Source organism: Balaenoptera physalus (genome assembly GCF_965194825.1).
Source record: "Balaenoptera physalus genome assembly, chromosome: 17".
NCBI classification, from domain to species: Eukaryota; Metazoa; Chordata; class Mammalia; order Artiodactyla; family Balaenopteridae; genus Balaenoptera; species Balaenoptera physalus.
Window position 1 is genome coordinate 59,933,467 of NC_138895.1, and position 15,052 is coordinate 59,948,518.

General features: G+C 31.0%; 1 protein-coding gene across 2 annotated transcripts in view; it reads right to left on the minus strand.

Annotated features, from left to right (window-relative positions):
* Positions 1 to 2,202: 2,202 nt before the first annotated feature.
* The window catches only part of CSMD3 (CUB and Sushi multiple domains 3), a 1,197,521-nt gene continuing 1,184,671 nt past the window's right edge, over positions 2,203 to 15,052 (minus strand). For both annotated transcript variants that reach the window (XM_082433293.1, XM_082433292.1), the window contains one exon: positions 2,203 to 14,404. In XM_082433293.1, coding sequence (XP_082289419.1) covers positions 14,245 to 14,404 — 160 coding nt within the window. In that variant the 3' untranslated portion in view covers positions 2,203 to 14,244. The remainder of the gene's footprint in view (positions 14,405 to 15,052) is intronic.

Here is a 15,052-nt window from a genome sequence, read left to right on the forward strand (position 1 = left end):
ATGTGAAAATATGAAACTTCAAAATATGTGAAGTAAAATCTGACAGTACTTCAAGGAGAAATAGACAATTTCTATAATTATAGAAATTGACAGTTTCTACAGTTATAATTCTATGATTATAATCAGAGATTTAAACATCACTTGCAATAACTGGTAGAAAATTTAAGCAGAAAATTAGCGAGGATATAGAAGACTTTATTATATCAACCAAATTGACAAAATTGACATTTATAGTACATTGCACTCAACAATAGCAGAATACACATTCAAGTACACGTGGAAGATTTACCAGAATGAACCATATTCTGGGCCATAAACAGGTTCTACTAGATTTACAGGGATTCAAATCTCTCTGACCACAATGGAATTAGAAAGTAATAACAGAAATATATCTAGAAAATCCCATATATTTGGAAACTACAATAAATAACACAATAACTCATATGTCAAAGAAGAAATCAAAAGCGACATTAGAAATTAACTGATTGAAAGTGGAAACACAACATATCAACCTTCATGGGAAGCAGGGGATGGAGTGCTGAGAGAAAAATATACAGCACTGAATGCTAGAAAGTTCACGTGTATTTGAAAATTATGTATATTCTGTAATTGTTGGGAGCAGTGCTCTATAAGTGTCAATGCAGATTTTGTGGTTCAGATTTTCTCTGTGCTTGCAGACTTTTTCCTACTAGTTTTCTTAACTTATTGAAGAAATCTTTTCCTTCCAAAAGGCCATAAAAAGTTCTGAAAGTTTTATAGTCATGTTTTTAAATTTGATTTATGCTCTCTCTGGGGTTGGTTTTTATGTACGATGCAAATAGTTTGATCTCTCCCTCTCCTCCTGTCCCCGCCCCTCACCATCTCTCCCTTTCTCTCCTTCTCTTCCAATTATTGAAAAGGCTATCTTTTCCTTACTCCTCCACAGTGTCAACTTTGTTACAAATCAATTGTATATATATATATATATATCTATATATATATGGTTCTGGGCCTGTGGTTGCTATTCTGTTACCTTGGTCTACTGGTCTATACACAAAGCTATACTATATCTTAATTGTCATAGCTTTATAATATACTTTGATATCATATAGAGTTGGTTTTTTTTCAGCAGTGTCTAGACTCTTCCTAGACATTCATGCTAATGATCAATTTAATATCCCTTTAAGGTTTTACTGGATATATTCACAAAATCTTATTTGTCTATTTTTTGAGTGCTAGGAAACATTTTTTTAAAGCTAAGTTTTTGTTCCTGTGCTTTTACCCCATTCCTTTTCTATCTCAAATACTGACTGAAATTGAAATGAGATTTTATAGTTATTTACAGGTATTTTTTTTCCATTTCTACCTATAGCTCCAATACTAATTCAGATCATTGTTAAAATGAGAATCTTCAAGGGTTTTCAACAAACTATAAAATTTAAAGTTAATAGAACAAACAAAATCATCCTCTGTAATACTACATAGTAGCTTAAATATTAGTTAAGGCTTGAAAAAGAAAAAATAAAATTACCAGTTAAACACAGAAACTAAAACAATCTACTTGAGCTATTTCTTTATTCTTGTAGTTCCTACTTCTGAAAAAAAAGTGCATCTAAAAAATATAGAATATTGCTTATATATTTCAAATTATAATTGAAAGTTTGCAGTCATTAATGTACAAAAATATTCTGAGCTGTAACAGAAATCACAATGTAGGAGACTGGCTATTACTAGAATAATGACACAGGAGCTAAGTTGCATGTACCACTTTAAAATAAACTACTCCCACACATATTTTCAAAGCAAAATTTTTAAAGAAATTATTCATTTGCTTTTGTTCACAACTTAGTAGACTAGTAACGGGTGAAAATTCCATTGAACTACATTTAATATTAAACAGTTTATTTTACTTTTTTTACATTTAATTTTGTTTAGTTTTCTTCCATGTTGATCATGATTTCTCTTTCATTCGACATATCTCCTTTCTTCCTACTAAATACGTTGACTTTTTTGGAATGATTATAGTCTCCTCTGCCATTTCCTAACTGCATTTTTACGTGCATTCTTGGAATACTTTTAAGTCTATTTTTACATGTTTACTTCTTATTATTTTTTTTAATTTTTGCCCATGCCACATGGCATGTGGGAATCTTAGTTCTCCGACCAGGGATCGAACCGTGCTCCCTGCAGTGGAAGCAAAGCATCTTAACCACTGGACTGTGTCCTCAAATTTGAAGATGATGGGCTAAAACTAATAACCAAACAAGCAACTGTGCAATATTTATTGGGTGGTTATTCCATGCTTTCCACCATACTTGGATCCTCAGGAAGTGTACAGTAAAATATACTTCTATGAAATTTAATCTCTGTCCTGGAGGGATTTTGAAATCTATATGTGCAAACAAGACTAATTGAAAAAGAAATGGTAAGCTTGTTTGTAACTGGCCCATTGTATTGCAGCTATAATTTTTTCGGAAAAAGTTGTCAATCACCTTTAAGAACTTACCTGATAAAAGTAGAGCAATAATTTAAAGCAAATCTGATTATTTGTGAATGTATTTTTTCCTGGTAAGAGAATTTACCAGACAGGAGGAAAAAGACTCATTAAATGTCTTTAACTTCCTCCACTGAATTTAAAATTTGCTCCTTAGAATTCTCCCAACTTTGATTCAAGCTTCCACAAACTTTCAAGCTCCTGGGATTTCAGTTTCATATGTCTTCTAATGCTCTGTTGCAAGAAGTCGTCTTTCTCTTTTTCCCTGAGCATAGTTGAAATAGGTTGGTGTTAAAATAACAAAAACAAAACTTCAAAAATAAAAATCAAATATTCAGAAGTACCAAGGGAAAGTAGAAGAATAAAATGTGCAAATGTAAAACAGTGTGAAATCATTCCAGACTAGTCGCTCTTAAAGAGAAGTTGTCTGTAGTGTTCTGCCTGTCTTAACCATCTTCTTTCATGCTCTATATATTTGGAGGAAAGATAAGAAAATAAAACTAGAAACTTTAGAAGTACAAGATCAGGAAAGTCTTGTATGCTATACTATGAAGTTTCAGTTCTTCTTTATATTAAATTGGGATCCAGTGAAGATTTTAAAGGCTTAGTAACTGTATTAAATTTTGGTTTAGGGGGAAAAATCACTTTGGAATCATATATATCCTATATAGTCTCATAGGCAGCCCCACCCCCTCATTTAGCTCCTATAACTCCAAATAAAAACTGCTCTCCACTTCCCGTGCTCTAGGATGATCCATATTTGTAGCTCCCTATTTGGGAGAGGAACGAATCCCAGAGACTCAATATATTTAAAACTGGGCTTAAGACCTCCTCTCTTATGTTGATTGACCTGTATATTACTTCTCTTACACTTTATTTTGGCCAGCATATCATTCTCCATCGTGACTCCCCAAACCAGAATATTGGAGAGTCCATTTAGACTTCTTTAATCCATTGTCATTCTCTATCTCCCTGCACAATTTTTATCACATTTTTCTAAGTCCATCTCCTCTATATCACCTCAATACACACATGGATTCCAAGCCAACTAGAACTGCTTTACATCAGGTTCCTAACAGACTTCATTAGAATTTTGTTAATGTCTTCCCACCAAACTTTTTAGTCTAAGCTCATCTCCCTTAATATGTTGTCTTTCTCTGCTTCCAGAGCAATTTTTTCCTCTAAACAAAAATTTAGTACTGTTATTGTGTCTTTAAAATCTTCATTGGATCCCAATTTAATACTGAGAAGAGTTGAACCTTCATAGCATAGCATACAGGGACTTTACTGATCTTATACTTCTTAAGTTTCTAGTTTCGTTTTTTATTTTTCCTCCAAATGTACCCTGGGCTTCAGGATTCCTAAACAACTATTTTACTCTAGCATACCTGTATCTCTCCATATTATGTCTTTGTGTTACTAGTCTGCCTGAAATCTTCCCTTTACTACCCTTTTCTATCACTATCTACCTTTTGGACTCTCATTCACCCTTCAAGAATTAACTAAAAGTGTTTTATTTTAGAATCAGCTTCATCCAACAGGTTAATCACTTCTTCTTCCATGTTTCACCTGGATAGACTTTATTATGTAACTTATCACAAAGCAAGATTTGTAATTGAAAACCTCACTATGGCTGCTTTATAAAGAACAGATGAGAATAAACAGGACTAGATGTGGAGAAGGCACTTAGCAGGCTACTGCACTGAGTAGGTCAAGAGATGATGCTAGCTTGGACTAGCAATGGGATGGGAGAAGAATGAATGAACCCAATAAATATTTAGTAGGTAAAATTAACATAACATTGTCATACACTGGCCTATGGGAAATGAAGGTAATAGAACTGTTAGGGATGACAACCACATTAATGGCATGAACGACCTAATAGCTGGGATGCAAACCACTGAGATAGATGCCACAAAATTTGGAAACTGTCTAGTCTGATATACTGAGTTTTAGGTGAATACAAATAATTCAAAGTTTTAAAACAGGTTTCTAAGTAGGCAAAAAGATGTTCCTTCAGAAATGCTAATAATGTAAACAAAAATTCACCTAAGTTCAGTGTATATAATCACATACTCATTACCTAGAAATTTCAACCACCATACACATATTTCTTTACAGCCACATTTGTAATGGGCATCTAGTTCTCATGTTATGAAACTAATACATATATATGCTATTTAAGTATTTTCTAAATATTTGGGATTTATGAAGACACATTCATAGTTTACTAAAAATCTATTATCATAAATTATAATAAATGTAGTAATAAAAAATCTGTACAGTAAGATAACGAATAATCCCCTATGACAATAAACTTTTAACGAAACATTTCAATTGATAACATTACTGAAATATTCTGCAACTGAATTAACATATTCCCTTAATTAAAGCTAAAGGAAGAAATAAAAGAGCTACTTTTTCTCTGAGCCTAAATTTAGTTGAAACCATATTAGCATTTAGTCCAAAGAAGAATACCTCTGAGATAGAGAAAAACAGCCCCTGACATCCGGGAGCTGGCCTGGTACAATCAGCCAGGACTTGGTGTAGCTACAAGCTAGCCTGGGACTACAGCTAGATCCTGATGTTCTCCTATTAAACATGGACAATTTCACAGACCATCAATATTAGATGTCTATGATGTATCAAGACAAATATAAGATCACTCCTTAATCATGTCTGAACAAGACAAAACATGAGCATTATCTAAGCCACAAAAATGACCAAACATCCCCCTTTTCTGACCAATACAAGTAACAATCTTTACAAGTTATGGCTAAACTCCAGTCTAGTGTTTCTTTCTTCTTAAGGTTTATTAAAATGCTCAATCATAGAAATTACTCCTGCTTCCAATCTAGAGAAAAACCTCACTTCTGTAAATTCATCAAAATCATCTAACACAAGCAAAAATCCTCTAACACTCTCTTACTGAGACACACCCTGGGGAACCATGGCAAGCGTTCTTGTTCTCCTTCACTGGAACAAGTAATTAACTAAATTTGTTCAAACATATGTGTGTTCCCAGTGGTCTTCTGCTGAAGGACATTAATTCTAACACATTTAAAATCAAATAAATGCAAACACTTGTTTTATATCACATGAACAAAACATAATCAATATTAATTTCACTACAAAGAAAGAAAATAATTATTAAATAAGTCTATTTCACTAAAGAGTTGATGTTGGTTAGTTACTGACACACTTTCTAGAATAGAAAGAAATTGCCGAAATCAAGGAAGGTATGTGGAGAGCACTGATGAAATACTCATTTCAGAGCCACTGACATTTCATTGTTAAGCGATTTCTAAAAAATTCTATCTTAAAGTTGATATCCCATGTATGCCTGATGAATAATACATCAGTTTCATTTAGTGTCCCAAACTAGAAATTTGCATTTTCTCACATCAAAACCTTTGCATAGGATCTTAAAGGGTATTCTCTTAGCTGATCAAATTTGAGTAAGAAATTCTTTCTAAATAGCATAATTATGAAAAAACACCAAACATTTGAATTCTTGTGCAATTAATATTAATACTATTAATATCATTTGGATCTTAGTCCATTTTATGTTTATCACAAAATACTTTCAAGTAATATTGCTACATATCCTTTATAAAATTTAGAGCCTTACCACAAAGCAGAATAATTTTATAGTGTCAGCCCTTCAGTCAGGAGAGGAAATGTAGGGTCACCTTTATCCAAAAAGCTTTGATTTAGCATTTATTTTATGCTAGTTACTATCTGCAAAGATTTAAATATCTTCATTACAGAACTGCAACAAAAGTATTAAATGGAATATATTTTATACATAATGCTTAATAAACATATATGCAACATGTTCCCAGGTAAATAATTGATATCAATAAATGTTAATTTTTCTTCCCACTTCAGTCACAGCCTCCCTCAGTGGAATGAGCTACAAACATGAATGCAATTTGACCTTGGAAGGGTTCACACAATTTATATGAAGGTCAGACCTTTTATCACATAAATACATTAATATATTAGCTACAGTTAATGTAGGTAAGAGGGATTATAAGAGCATGAACTTGTTTTGCTTGGAAGACTTTGAAAGTTACTATGGGAAGGTGATAAAGAGGATAAAATAATGGAAAAGGAATATAAAAAATATATATATTTCTGTGCAGTTTCTCTTATGTAGGTTTCTTTGCCCATAAAATACACTTAGAGCAAAAATACTTTTTGATTGTTTTCTGAACGGTGTGCTGATTCATATTTGTTGATGCTTTAGTACATTTCACACTTACTAATACTTTGAAAATACTAATTATTTTTCCTCATTCAGTCACTTTTGTGAACTACAATCATTAGTGTGGTAAATTCTTTTTTTTTTTTTGGCTGTGACTAAAACTCATACTGGCAACGTATCAGAATTTACAAATAAATCTTCATTGAGTTGCAATGTATTATTCCTTGTCTACAATTTCAGGTATTAAATAAGATATATCAATCAAGGTAAATAATTTGATTGAAATGCTTCATTAGTTTAGAGAGAAGCCAACCTCTAGACAAATTATAACAATAAATATTTGTATGCTTATGTGTATCTTCCCAACATGCCAAAGGTGCTGTAGGTCTTTTTCTAAATTATGTTCCAAGAAATGCTGGCAGTCTATGTAATGCTAATAAGTTAATAAGTGTTCCATGGTTAAATATTTTTTGAAATATTTCATTTATTTTCTCATCTTCAATATTCAAGATGAACATTAGCATGTTAAATGTTCAGAGAGTTTCTAGGGGAAACTTGTTCTATTCAAGAGACAAGGGACATATGAACTGCTAAAATGTCCTTTAAATAAAGAAACCACTTATTAAATTACTGGAAAATAATATGGTTTCTGCTTCTTTACAGTGTTAAGGAATATTTTAAAGTGTCACTTAATAATGATGCCTTGCACTTAGTTACATGGCACTATTCAAAGTAAAAGTACTTTAAATACATCTTAGTAACAGAAAATGAAATGTAGAAAAAGAAAATAGGTTGGATAGTGGAACTGCTTTAAGGAAAAAGAGATTCATTAACTGCAGAAGCTCAAACAAATGATCATAAAAAAAAAAAGACAACTTCTGGTCAGGTATTTTTTAAGGTTTGTCACATGTCTTAAAATGTTCTGTAAAGTAAAACATACACTGTTACAGTTATTTGGAGAAGTATTGATTTCCTAAAATATAGAGAATAAAGATAAAAATATTAGCTCAGATTCTTTTCATTACTTTAGTTACATTTTTTAGAGAAAGTTTACCTTTCAAAGGAAAAAATTACCTATTTGTCCAATATTCTTATTCTGGGCACTTTTGATGCAATTCAAGCAGCAAAAATAAAGTAAAAATACATAGATATTTGATAAACATCTATCATTCAATGGATTTATTAATTTTTCTCACTTTAAGTCATTTAAACAGTTTGCTGTATATGACATTATCCCTTTAGTTCTTAGTTTTTGTTTTGTTTTTGTTTTTGTTTTCATATTGACAGAGTTGATGTGAGTGAGTCTCCTTAACTCACTTCTAGGTCTGAATACTCTTCTAAGAAAAGTTATCATCAAAGTAAAATCTACTTTTTAAATTTCAAACTAAGTTTTTTTCATTTAAAACTATATTTTTTATAATGTGATTAACATATATGCCTTCCTGGAAAAAAGTCAAACAAAAAGATTGTAATTATTCACACTCCTGATAATTGTGATTATTTGTATTTTATTTCTTTGCTTCAAGACATTTATGTTTATATATGTTTGTATTTGGAATAAAAAGGAAAATGGAAAGAGAAAAAGGGAGTGAGAGAAAGAGTAGTTTTGTTTTAAAAAATTGAAGTCTTCTTCGTATGATTAATTTTGAACATGATTTTTAATAATTAGTTATATATGTATGGTAATTTCTAATGCAATCCCAGATCAGCGAATATTTATGCTGCTTATACACTGGTAACTAGTGATATATTTTTCACCATATACAAATAATGCATGATTTGAAAAGTCATGTCAAGTATCTCTCCCTGATTATTTCCTCTGGATAACCTATTGAGTAGAATTACTAGGCAAAAAGAAATACTGATTTCCCTTACCCAATAATAGCATATCTTTAAATATAAATTTGACCCTTGTTTTGTCTAATTGATTTGTATTGAAACTTCAGGTGCTTTTTTCTTCAATTAAACTGCAAATGGCATTTTATACATAAAGCTGCAATAAAGATTCCTAAGAAAACATATACAGATGAAGTGAAAAGAAAACCAGAAATTCCCCATTGATACTGTGAATAGTTTATGATCATTTTGTCAAGAAATGTCCAAATTTTCCATGATATTAAATTGACCTAATATGCAGTTTACAATTAACTCCATCAAATTCTGAATATTCTGAAGAATATGTATTGATGTCACATAACCCAAATCACTTCTATACTCCTTAATCTTATTCAGTAGGCTAGTCAAGGACTTGCTTATAATTCCATAGAAGTCAATTTTATTTTATTTATTTTTTTTATATTTGTATTTTTTAAACATCTTTATTGGAGTATAATTGCTTTACAATGGTGTGTTAGTTTCTGCTTTATAACAAAGTGAATCAGTTATACATAAACATATGTCCCCATATCTCTTCCCTCTTGCATCTCCCTCCCTCCCACCCTCCCTATCCCACCCCTCTAGGTGGTCACAAAGCACAGAGCTGATCTCCCTGTGCTATGCGGTTGCTTCCCACTAGCTATCTGTTTTACGTTTGGTAGTGTATATGTCCATGCCACTTTCTCACTTTGTCCCAACTTCCCCTTCCCCTTCTCCGTATCCTCAAGTCCATTCTCCAGTAGGAGAAGTCAATTTTAATTAACAGAAAAAGTGAGAGTGAAAGCTTACAGAAATGAACATAGTTACCACATAGAATTATTATGTGATATCTTCTATATACACTTTAAGAATTTTTTATAGCTTGACAAAACTTTACGATCCATGTGTTTCTTATACTTTTATTCATCCAATAGCCATTATACTTCATAGTAGAGTAGTATGCACATGTTTAGTGTTAGAAAATATTTGCTGTATTAATAAATTAATTAATGACATTTTACTATTTATACTCACTCTTTCCCATTAGGGATTTCTTCTTAGAAATGTTTCTTCTTTATGTTGTTATTTGGTAACTAAAGTCCAACTTAAGCACTCAATTTTCATTGCCAATAGCTCAAGAGAACAATGTTTTCTTCCCTGTCCCATCACAATGTACTTGCTGTAAATTCTAATCGCTAAAGCAGGGTTCTTAACCTGGTATGCAGATAGAATTTAAAAAATTTGTAAACATGGGTGGGAAAATGCTACACCTTTATCTTCATTGTTCTTCTCATTAAAATATAGTATTTCCTTCAGTAAAAAGCTGGGTAAAAATAATCTCTGATTTTGTCATTAATAAAAATCACAGATATTTTATGTTATGTTAAATGTTATGAATATCTCAAAATAGTGCTTATGATACTCTTTGAAATTACAGAAATTTTTAGGCCCACTGCTTTTTTAACGTATCACTAGAGAAGTACATATATATGTATGTATTAGTATCTATATATAAGTATATATATTCATATATATGTAGAATATTTAAAAATATTTTTATACTATTATATTATCATTAATTTCCTTTTTATTTCATTTTATGCATTTAAAAATTTCATCCTAAAAAGGGTGTTACAGACTGGAAAAGTCCTGGTTTAAAAATAAAGAGATTAGGAGCAGTTGCTAGACTAACTTGCTCTATAATAGCTGTGTTAATTTACTTATTGGGATTACAATGCTATCTTGTGACATTCTCCAGATAACATATTTCTTTCTAATAAGTTCCTTCAGGAGATATAAAATCTTAACTCAAGGGTATGAAGAAGATACTTACTGAGAAGGAAGGCCTTTTGGTTTATTTTAATTCATACCATGTAGATGGATCTATATTTTTCTCTATGTATTTCATTAGTCCTGCCAAAGCATATGGGTTCATCCCTATTTTCAGAGGTATGCAAATAGTTACAAGCAAGATTTGGATCTTATGAGAGTTTAAGCACAGATTTTTTGTTTTATGTTTGCAACACAACTTATAGTTATGAATTTGAATGTGTAGAATATACTTCTTTTTCAAGATTAATACAATTATTACACATGGGAACTTATTAAAAGTTGGGGAAGTATCTGGCAGGGGTTCACTAGTTCTGTTGCTTTGTATACTGAAGAATGAAATCTAATGTCCAGTGGCCATTTCTACTCCCTGGTAACTTTTAAATCTGCTCTTAAATTACTTTAGAATACCCAGCTCATGAAAGTGATGGCAGAAAGACATTTCTCAGATTTTTACACATGTATGTCTTCTCAGATCAATATTCCCTTTCCTCCAAAGTCATCCTAAAAAAAAAAGAAAAAGAAAAGAAGCAAATCAATATTTCTTTCAGCCAAATTTCAAACTGCCCATTCTAAATTATTTCCTAGACTTATGAGCTTCTATAATTTTATAGATGTTCGTTTTACCTTACTTTATGCCTATTTTAAATTTATAGATATTTACAGATTAATACTTTGACAGGCAATAGATTCTCTTATTCTCTTTAAGAGAGCATCATCTAGTTATTTTTATTGACTCCTTTAGCTAATGTTATGGCTTTTTTCCCCTCACTTGTAAGTGTAAAGAACAGGTAAAGTAAATCTGACCTTTGGTTTATCTCCACAATCATTTTCATTAGGCTCCATTATCAATAGATCCTGGGTCGAACCTATGGCTTTAATGTTCTTAAATATAAGGGAAGCTCAAGAAAGCTCTTTTAAATTACTTCCTTAATTGAAATTTGCTAACAGAGTAGAACTCAACTGTTCTCACCAAAAAAAGAAAAAAAAAAAAAACTATGTACATTTATCAAATCATCGTTATACATTTTAAATATCTTATAATTTTGTTAATTATACTTCAATAAAGCTGGGAAAAGAGAAAAATACAATTACTTCCACTAAAATTGCTGCTTACCTTTGAGAGCATTAAAAAGATAAAGAGAATATAAAGAAAGAGAAATAATAAAAGGCTAAAAAGGATAAGACATGTAAAAGAGGAAAGGATGTTAAGAAAAACATCAAAAGAAAGAAAACAAATTAAAAATTTGAAAAATGAAAAGGGAGGAAAAGAAAAAAATCAGGGAGGAGTAAAAATAAAGACAAAGAACAAGAAGAGAAAATATAGAAGATGTGAAGTGAGTGAAAGGTAGAGGTAATAGAGTTAACAAAGTTAAAACAGAAAGTACAATTATATCAAGAAACATTTATTTCTAAAATAAAGTGTAATAAACAGAGATAGACTGTAAAGGCTGGAGTTTGAGGTTTTGAAATATAAAGACAATGTATTTTGTGAAAAATAGTTATCTAATAAAATTGAATTTAAATAACTTGTGATTTGAACTTTAGAGAAACTTGATAACTTTCTTGAGTACAAAACTTTACATGTTCCATCTTGGAAAGACAGATTTGTTTGTTCATATTAGTTTAATGGAGCAATTCAAAAGCTTATTGGGTTCATACTTTTGAAGCATGCTTAACATAAATATCTCTAAGAAAATGTACTACAGAAACACTAGAAATCATCAGGTATATCTAAATTTAGATAGTATGCATTATTAAAGTATTTACATTTAATATAAATTCTAAGATGAGGTTCTTATGATACTATTACGTTTACTGGGAATGTACTTACTTTTAACAGTGTTACACTTGGGAAACTACAGAATATAGAGAAGAAAAACACCCATATGTTATTATTATGTTGTGGACTAAGTATATGTAATATGCAGTTTCTGAACTTTACAACACCAAATAAAGATGGGCTCTTCTTTCCTTTTACTAACCAGTACACTGACAGACAACTTTGTAAAGAATACACATTTTACAAAAGCAATTATCCATTTTTATTTTGTTTACATTGCACTGAAAATTTACATCATACTTTTACAAAGTTTTTTTTTCATAAAAATATACTTCTTTACAAAAGTGTATGCATTAATATAAGAGGAGTAGCCAGTTGCAGAAGAAACATTGTTTAAACAAGATCTTAAATGTATTAACCTTAACATTAATGAATGAATCATTGTTATTGCAGTCATTTGAATAAACAAGAATAAATAACTGATGGAATAAAATTTAAAACAGCATCCTGTCAGTAGAGTACAATGTTGAGAAAATTATATGAATTTCCAAAACAATGTATCTCAAAGTGGTTTACAAGAAATTCACTATATGTTGTAGACATAGATCCAAGTAGCGCTCCAGGTGCAATGATTTCTCTTAGGCACTCTGTCTCATGATACAAAAAGTCCAGACTGTTTACAAGTTTATCCATATTTGAAAGGGACAAGAACAAAGTGTTCACACTGGGTACATAATTTATTCTATGAAATAAAACATGCTATAAAAAGAAGACAATGACCTATTAAATCAAAATCCTGGCATTACTGTGATACAGTGGTAAATGAGCCACCAATAACTTGCAAATACATATCTTAATTTGACTATGAAAGAAACCTGTCATATCTGAAAGCTGCTTCTTAAGAATAAGAGTATAGAAATTTTAAAATATATGAAAATTTGGTAAATCCACAACTTTAGGAAATAAATTTATATTGGTGATTTGAAATTAATTTTTTTTTTTTAGTCATTTTGATTAGGGGCTGGTCCAAAATATATGTTTAACTCATTGTTGACTAAAAGTTAAAAATTTTAAAAACTTAGAATTCTAACTCACTGTTAGATAAAAGTTCAAAACAATGTTAAATAAATTTGAAGGCTCAACTGGAAGGATAAGTAGATATATCATAAACTAAATAAGTAGATTAATAGGTTCTATTTGTTCTTGCAGAAACATTGGAAAGTTTGGTAAAGAATGGTAAGTTTGGTGTCTCAGATAACTGCAAAATCATTGTTATTATAGATAATTTTTGGCAGCTAAAGTCGTTTCTGAGTGACAAAACAGATTGAAGGAAGGAGTTAAACACTTTCCCATGGCTCATTGAATAATACTGGGTACAACATAATGAGGGAAATCAGGAGGATAGCATGATGATCTTGCCATTTGCAGAAACTATGACAACCAGTCTAAAAAAAGACAGCAATATGATGCTGAAGAACAAAAACCAGAGAGTGAAATCAGAGTGGGCAATCTTATCTCTTCTGTGGCACAAACTAGCTCATAAACATTTCAGGGCATGACTCAATCTGAAATAACCAGGGAAATAAAGAAAACAATGACTCAATTAATAGGAAGGAACAGCTGATAGAGTGGTGTGAAATACAGACTTATGGGTGTAATGTAGCTCATGACAGTTAAAGAGAAGTCAGTGATCTATTGACTCTTGTAAGTATAGCTCTTATTTTCTACCCTATATCATTTTTTTAACCCAGTCCCTCTAATATAGTTTATAAAGCACAGAAATACTGATAGTGGATGCTCCTCCAATATATGCAAGTAAGTTTATGTTTTAGAATAATCTCCTTTTTAAAAAAAGCAAATAAACTGTGAGTAAGCACTCTCAGAGTGCAGCCGATTTCTGTAAAACTCTCCATGGTAAACATGAAGAAGAATTATGGTCCAGTTTATGAAAAAACACTCTTCTCTATCATTCCTCAGGAAAAGGTGACCCAGCAAGTCCTGAAAAGTGTGCTTTAATTTGTTTATCAGTGAACTAAATGTGCACTGTTTTGTGTGTCGATTTCCAAGCTTCTGAAGAAGGCAAAGGTTGCCACGTTATACCATTGTGCAGACTGTGTTCAAGTTGGGATCGAACCGTACTGCCTTCCCTTCCACTGACTTCGAGTTGGTGTCATACATGGGATTTTCAAAAGCTGCTTGGCCATTGTTATTTTCATGAACTGAACATCCTGTATACTGTGTTTTGGGTGCAGTCCTGTTGATGAGAACATTGATTAGCTATATGTTAACTTTCTTCAAGAAATAGCAAAGTAGGGCTCAAATACAATGTACTTGAGTTATCATTGTTAATGGATAATGTAACTTGAAAGTATTAATTGAGAAACCATAAACTCAATACATCACATTTGAACATTTTACCTGTCACTTTTAAATCCTGAGTGACATTTATTATTTACATACAATATATATTTTTAAAGAGCACCAATATGAGTAAGTGTAAATAAATGATATTATGGCTATTCTCATTAATTTTCTTATGAAATAATGTTATCATTATGAAATAGCATGTAAAATATAACTAAATTATGATGCTGATGAATTTTAATCTCACCACTCTTCACTCCTCAAATATTTACTGAGCATCTATTAAGTACTAGGCATGATCCTAGGCATTGGATATATATATATATATATATATATATATATATATATTTTTTTTTTAACAAAAACATGAAGTCATCACTCTCATGCAGCTCATAGTGTAATGATAGAAAGCAATGAATCAATTAAAAATAATAAAACAAGAAAAATAATAGATAATGAAAACTGTTTTGATGAAAAGGAAAATGGTTTACAGGACAGGAAGTATCTGGGAGCCAGTTTAGGAGAGGTAATAAGGAAA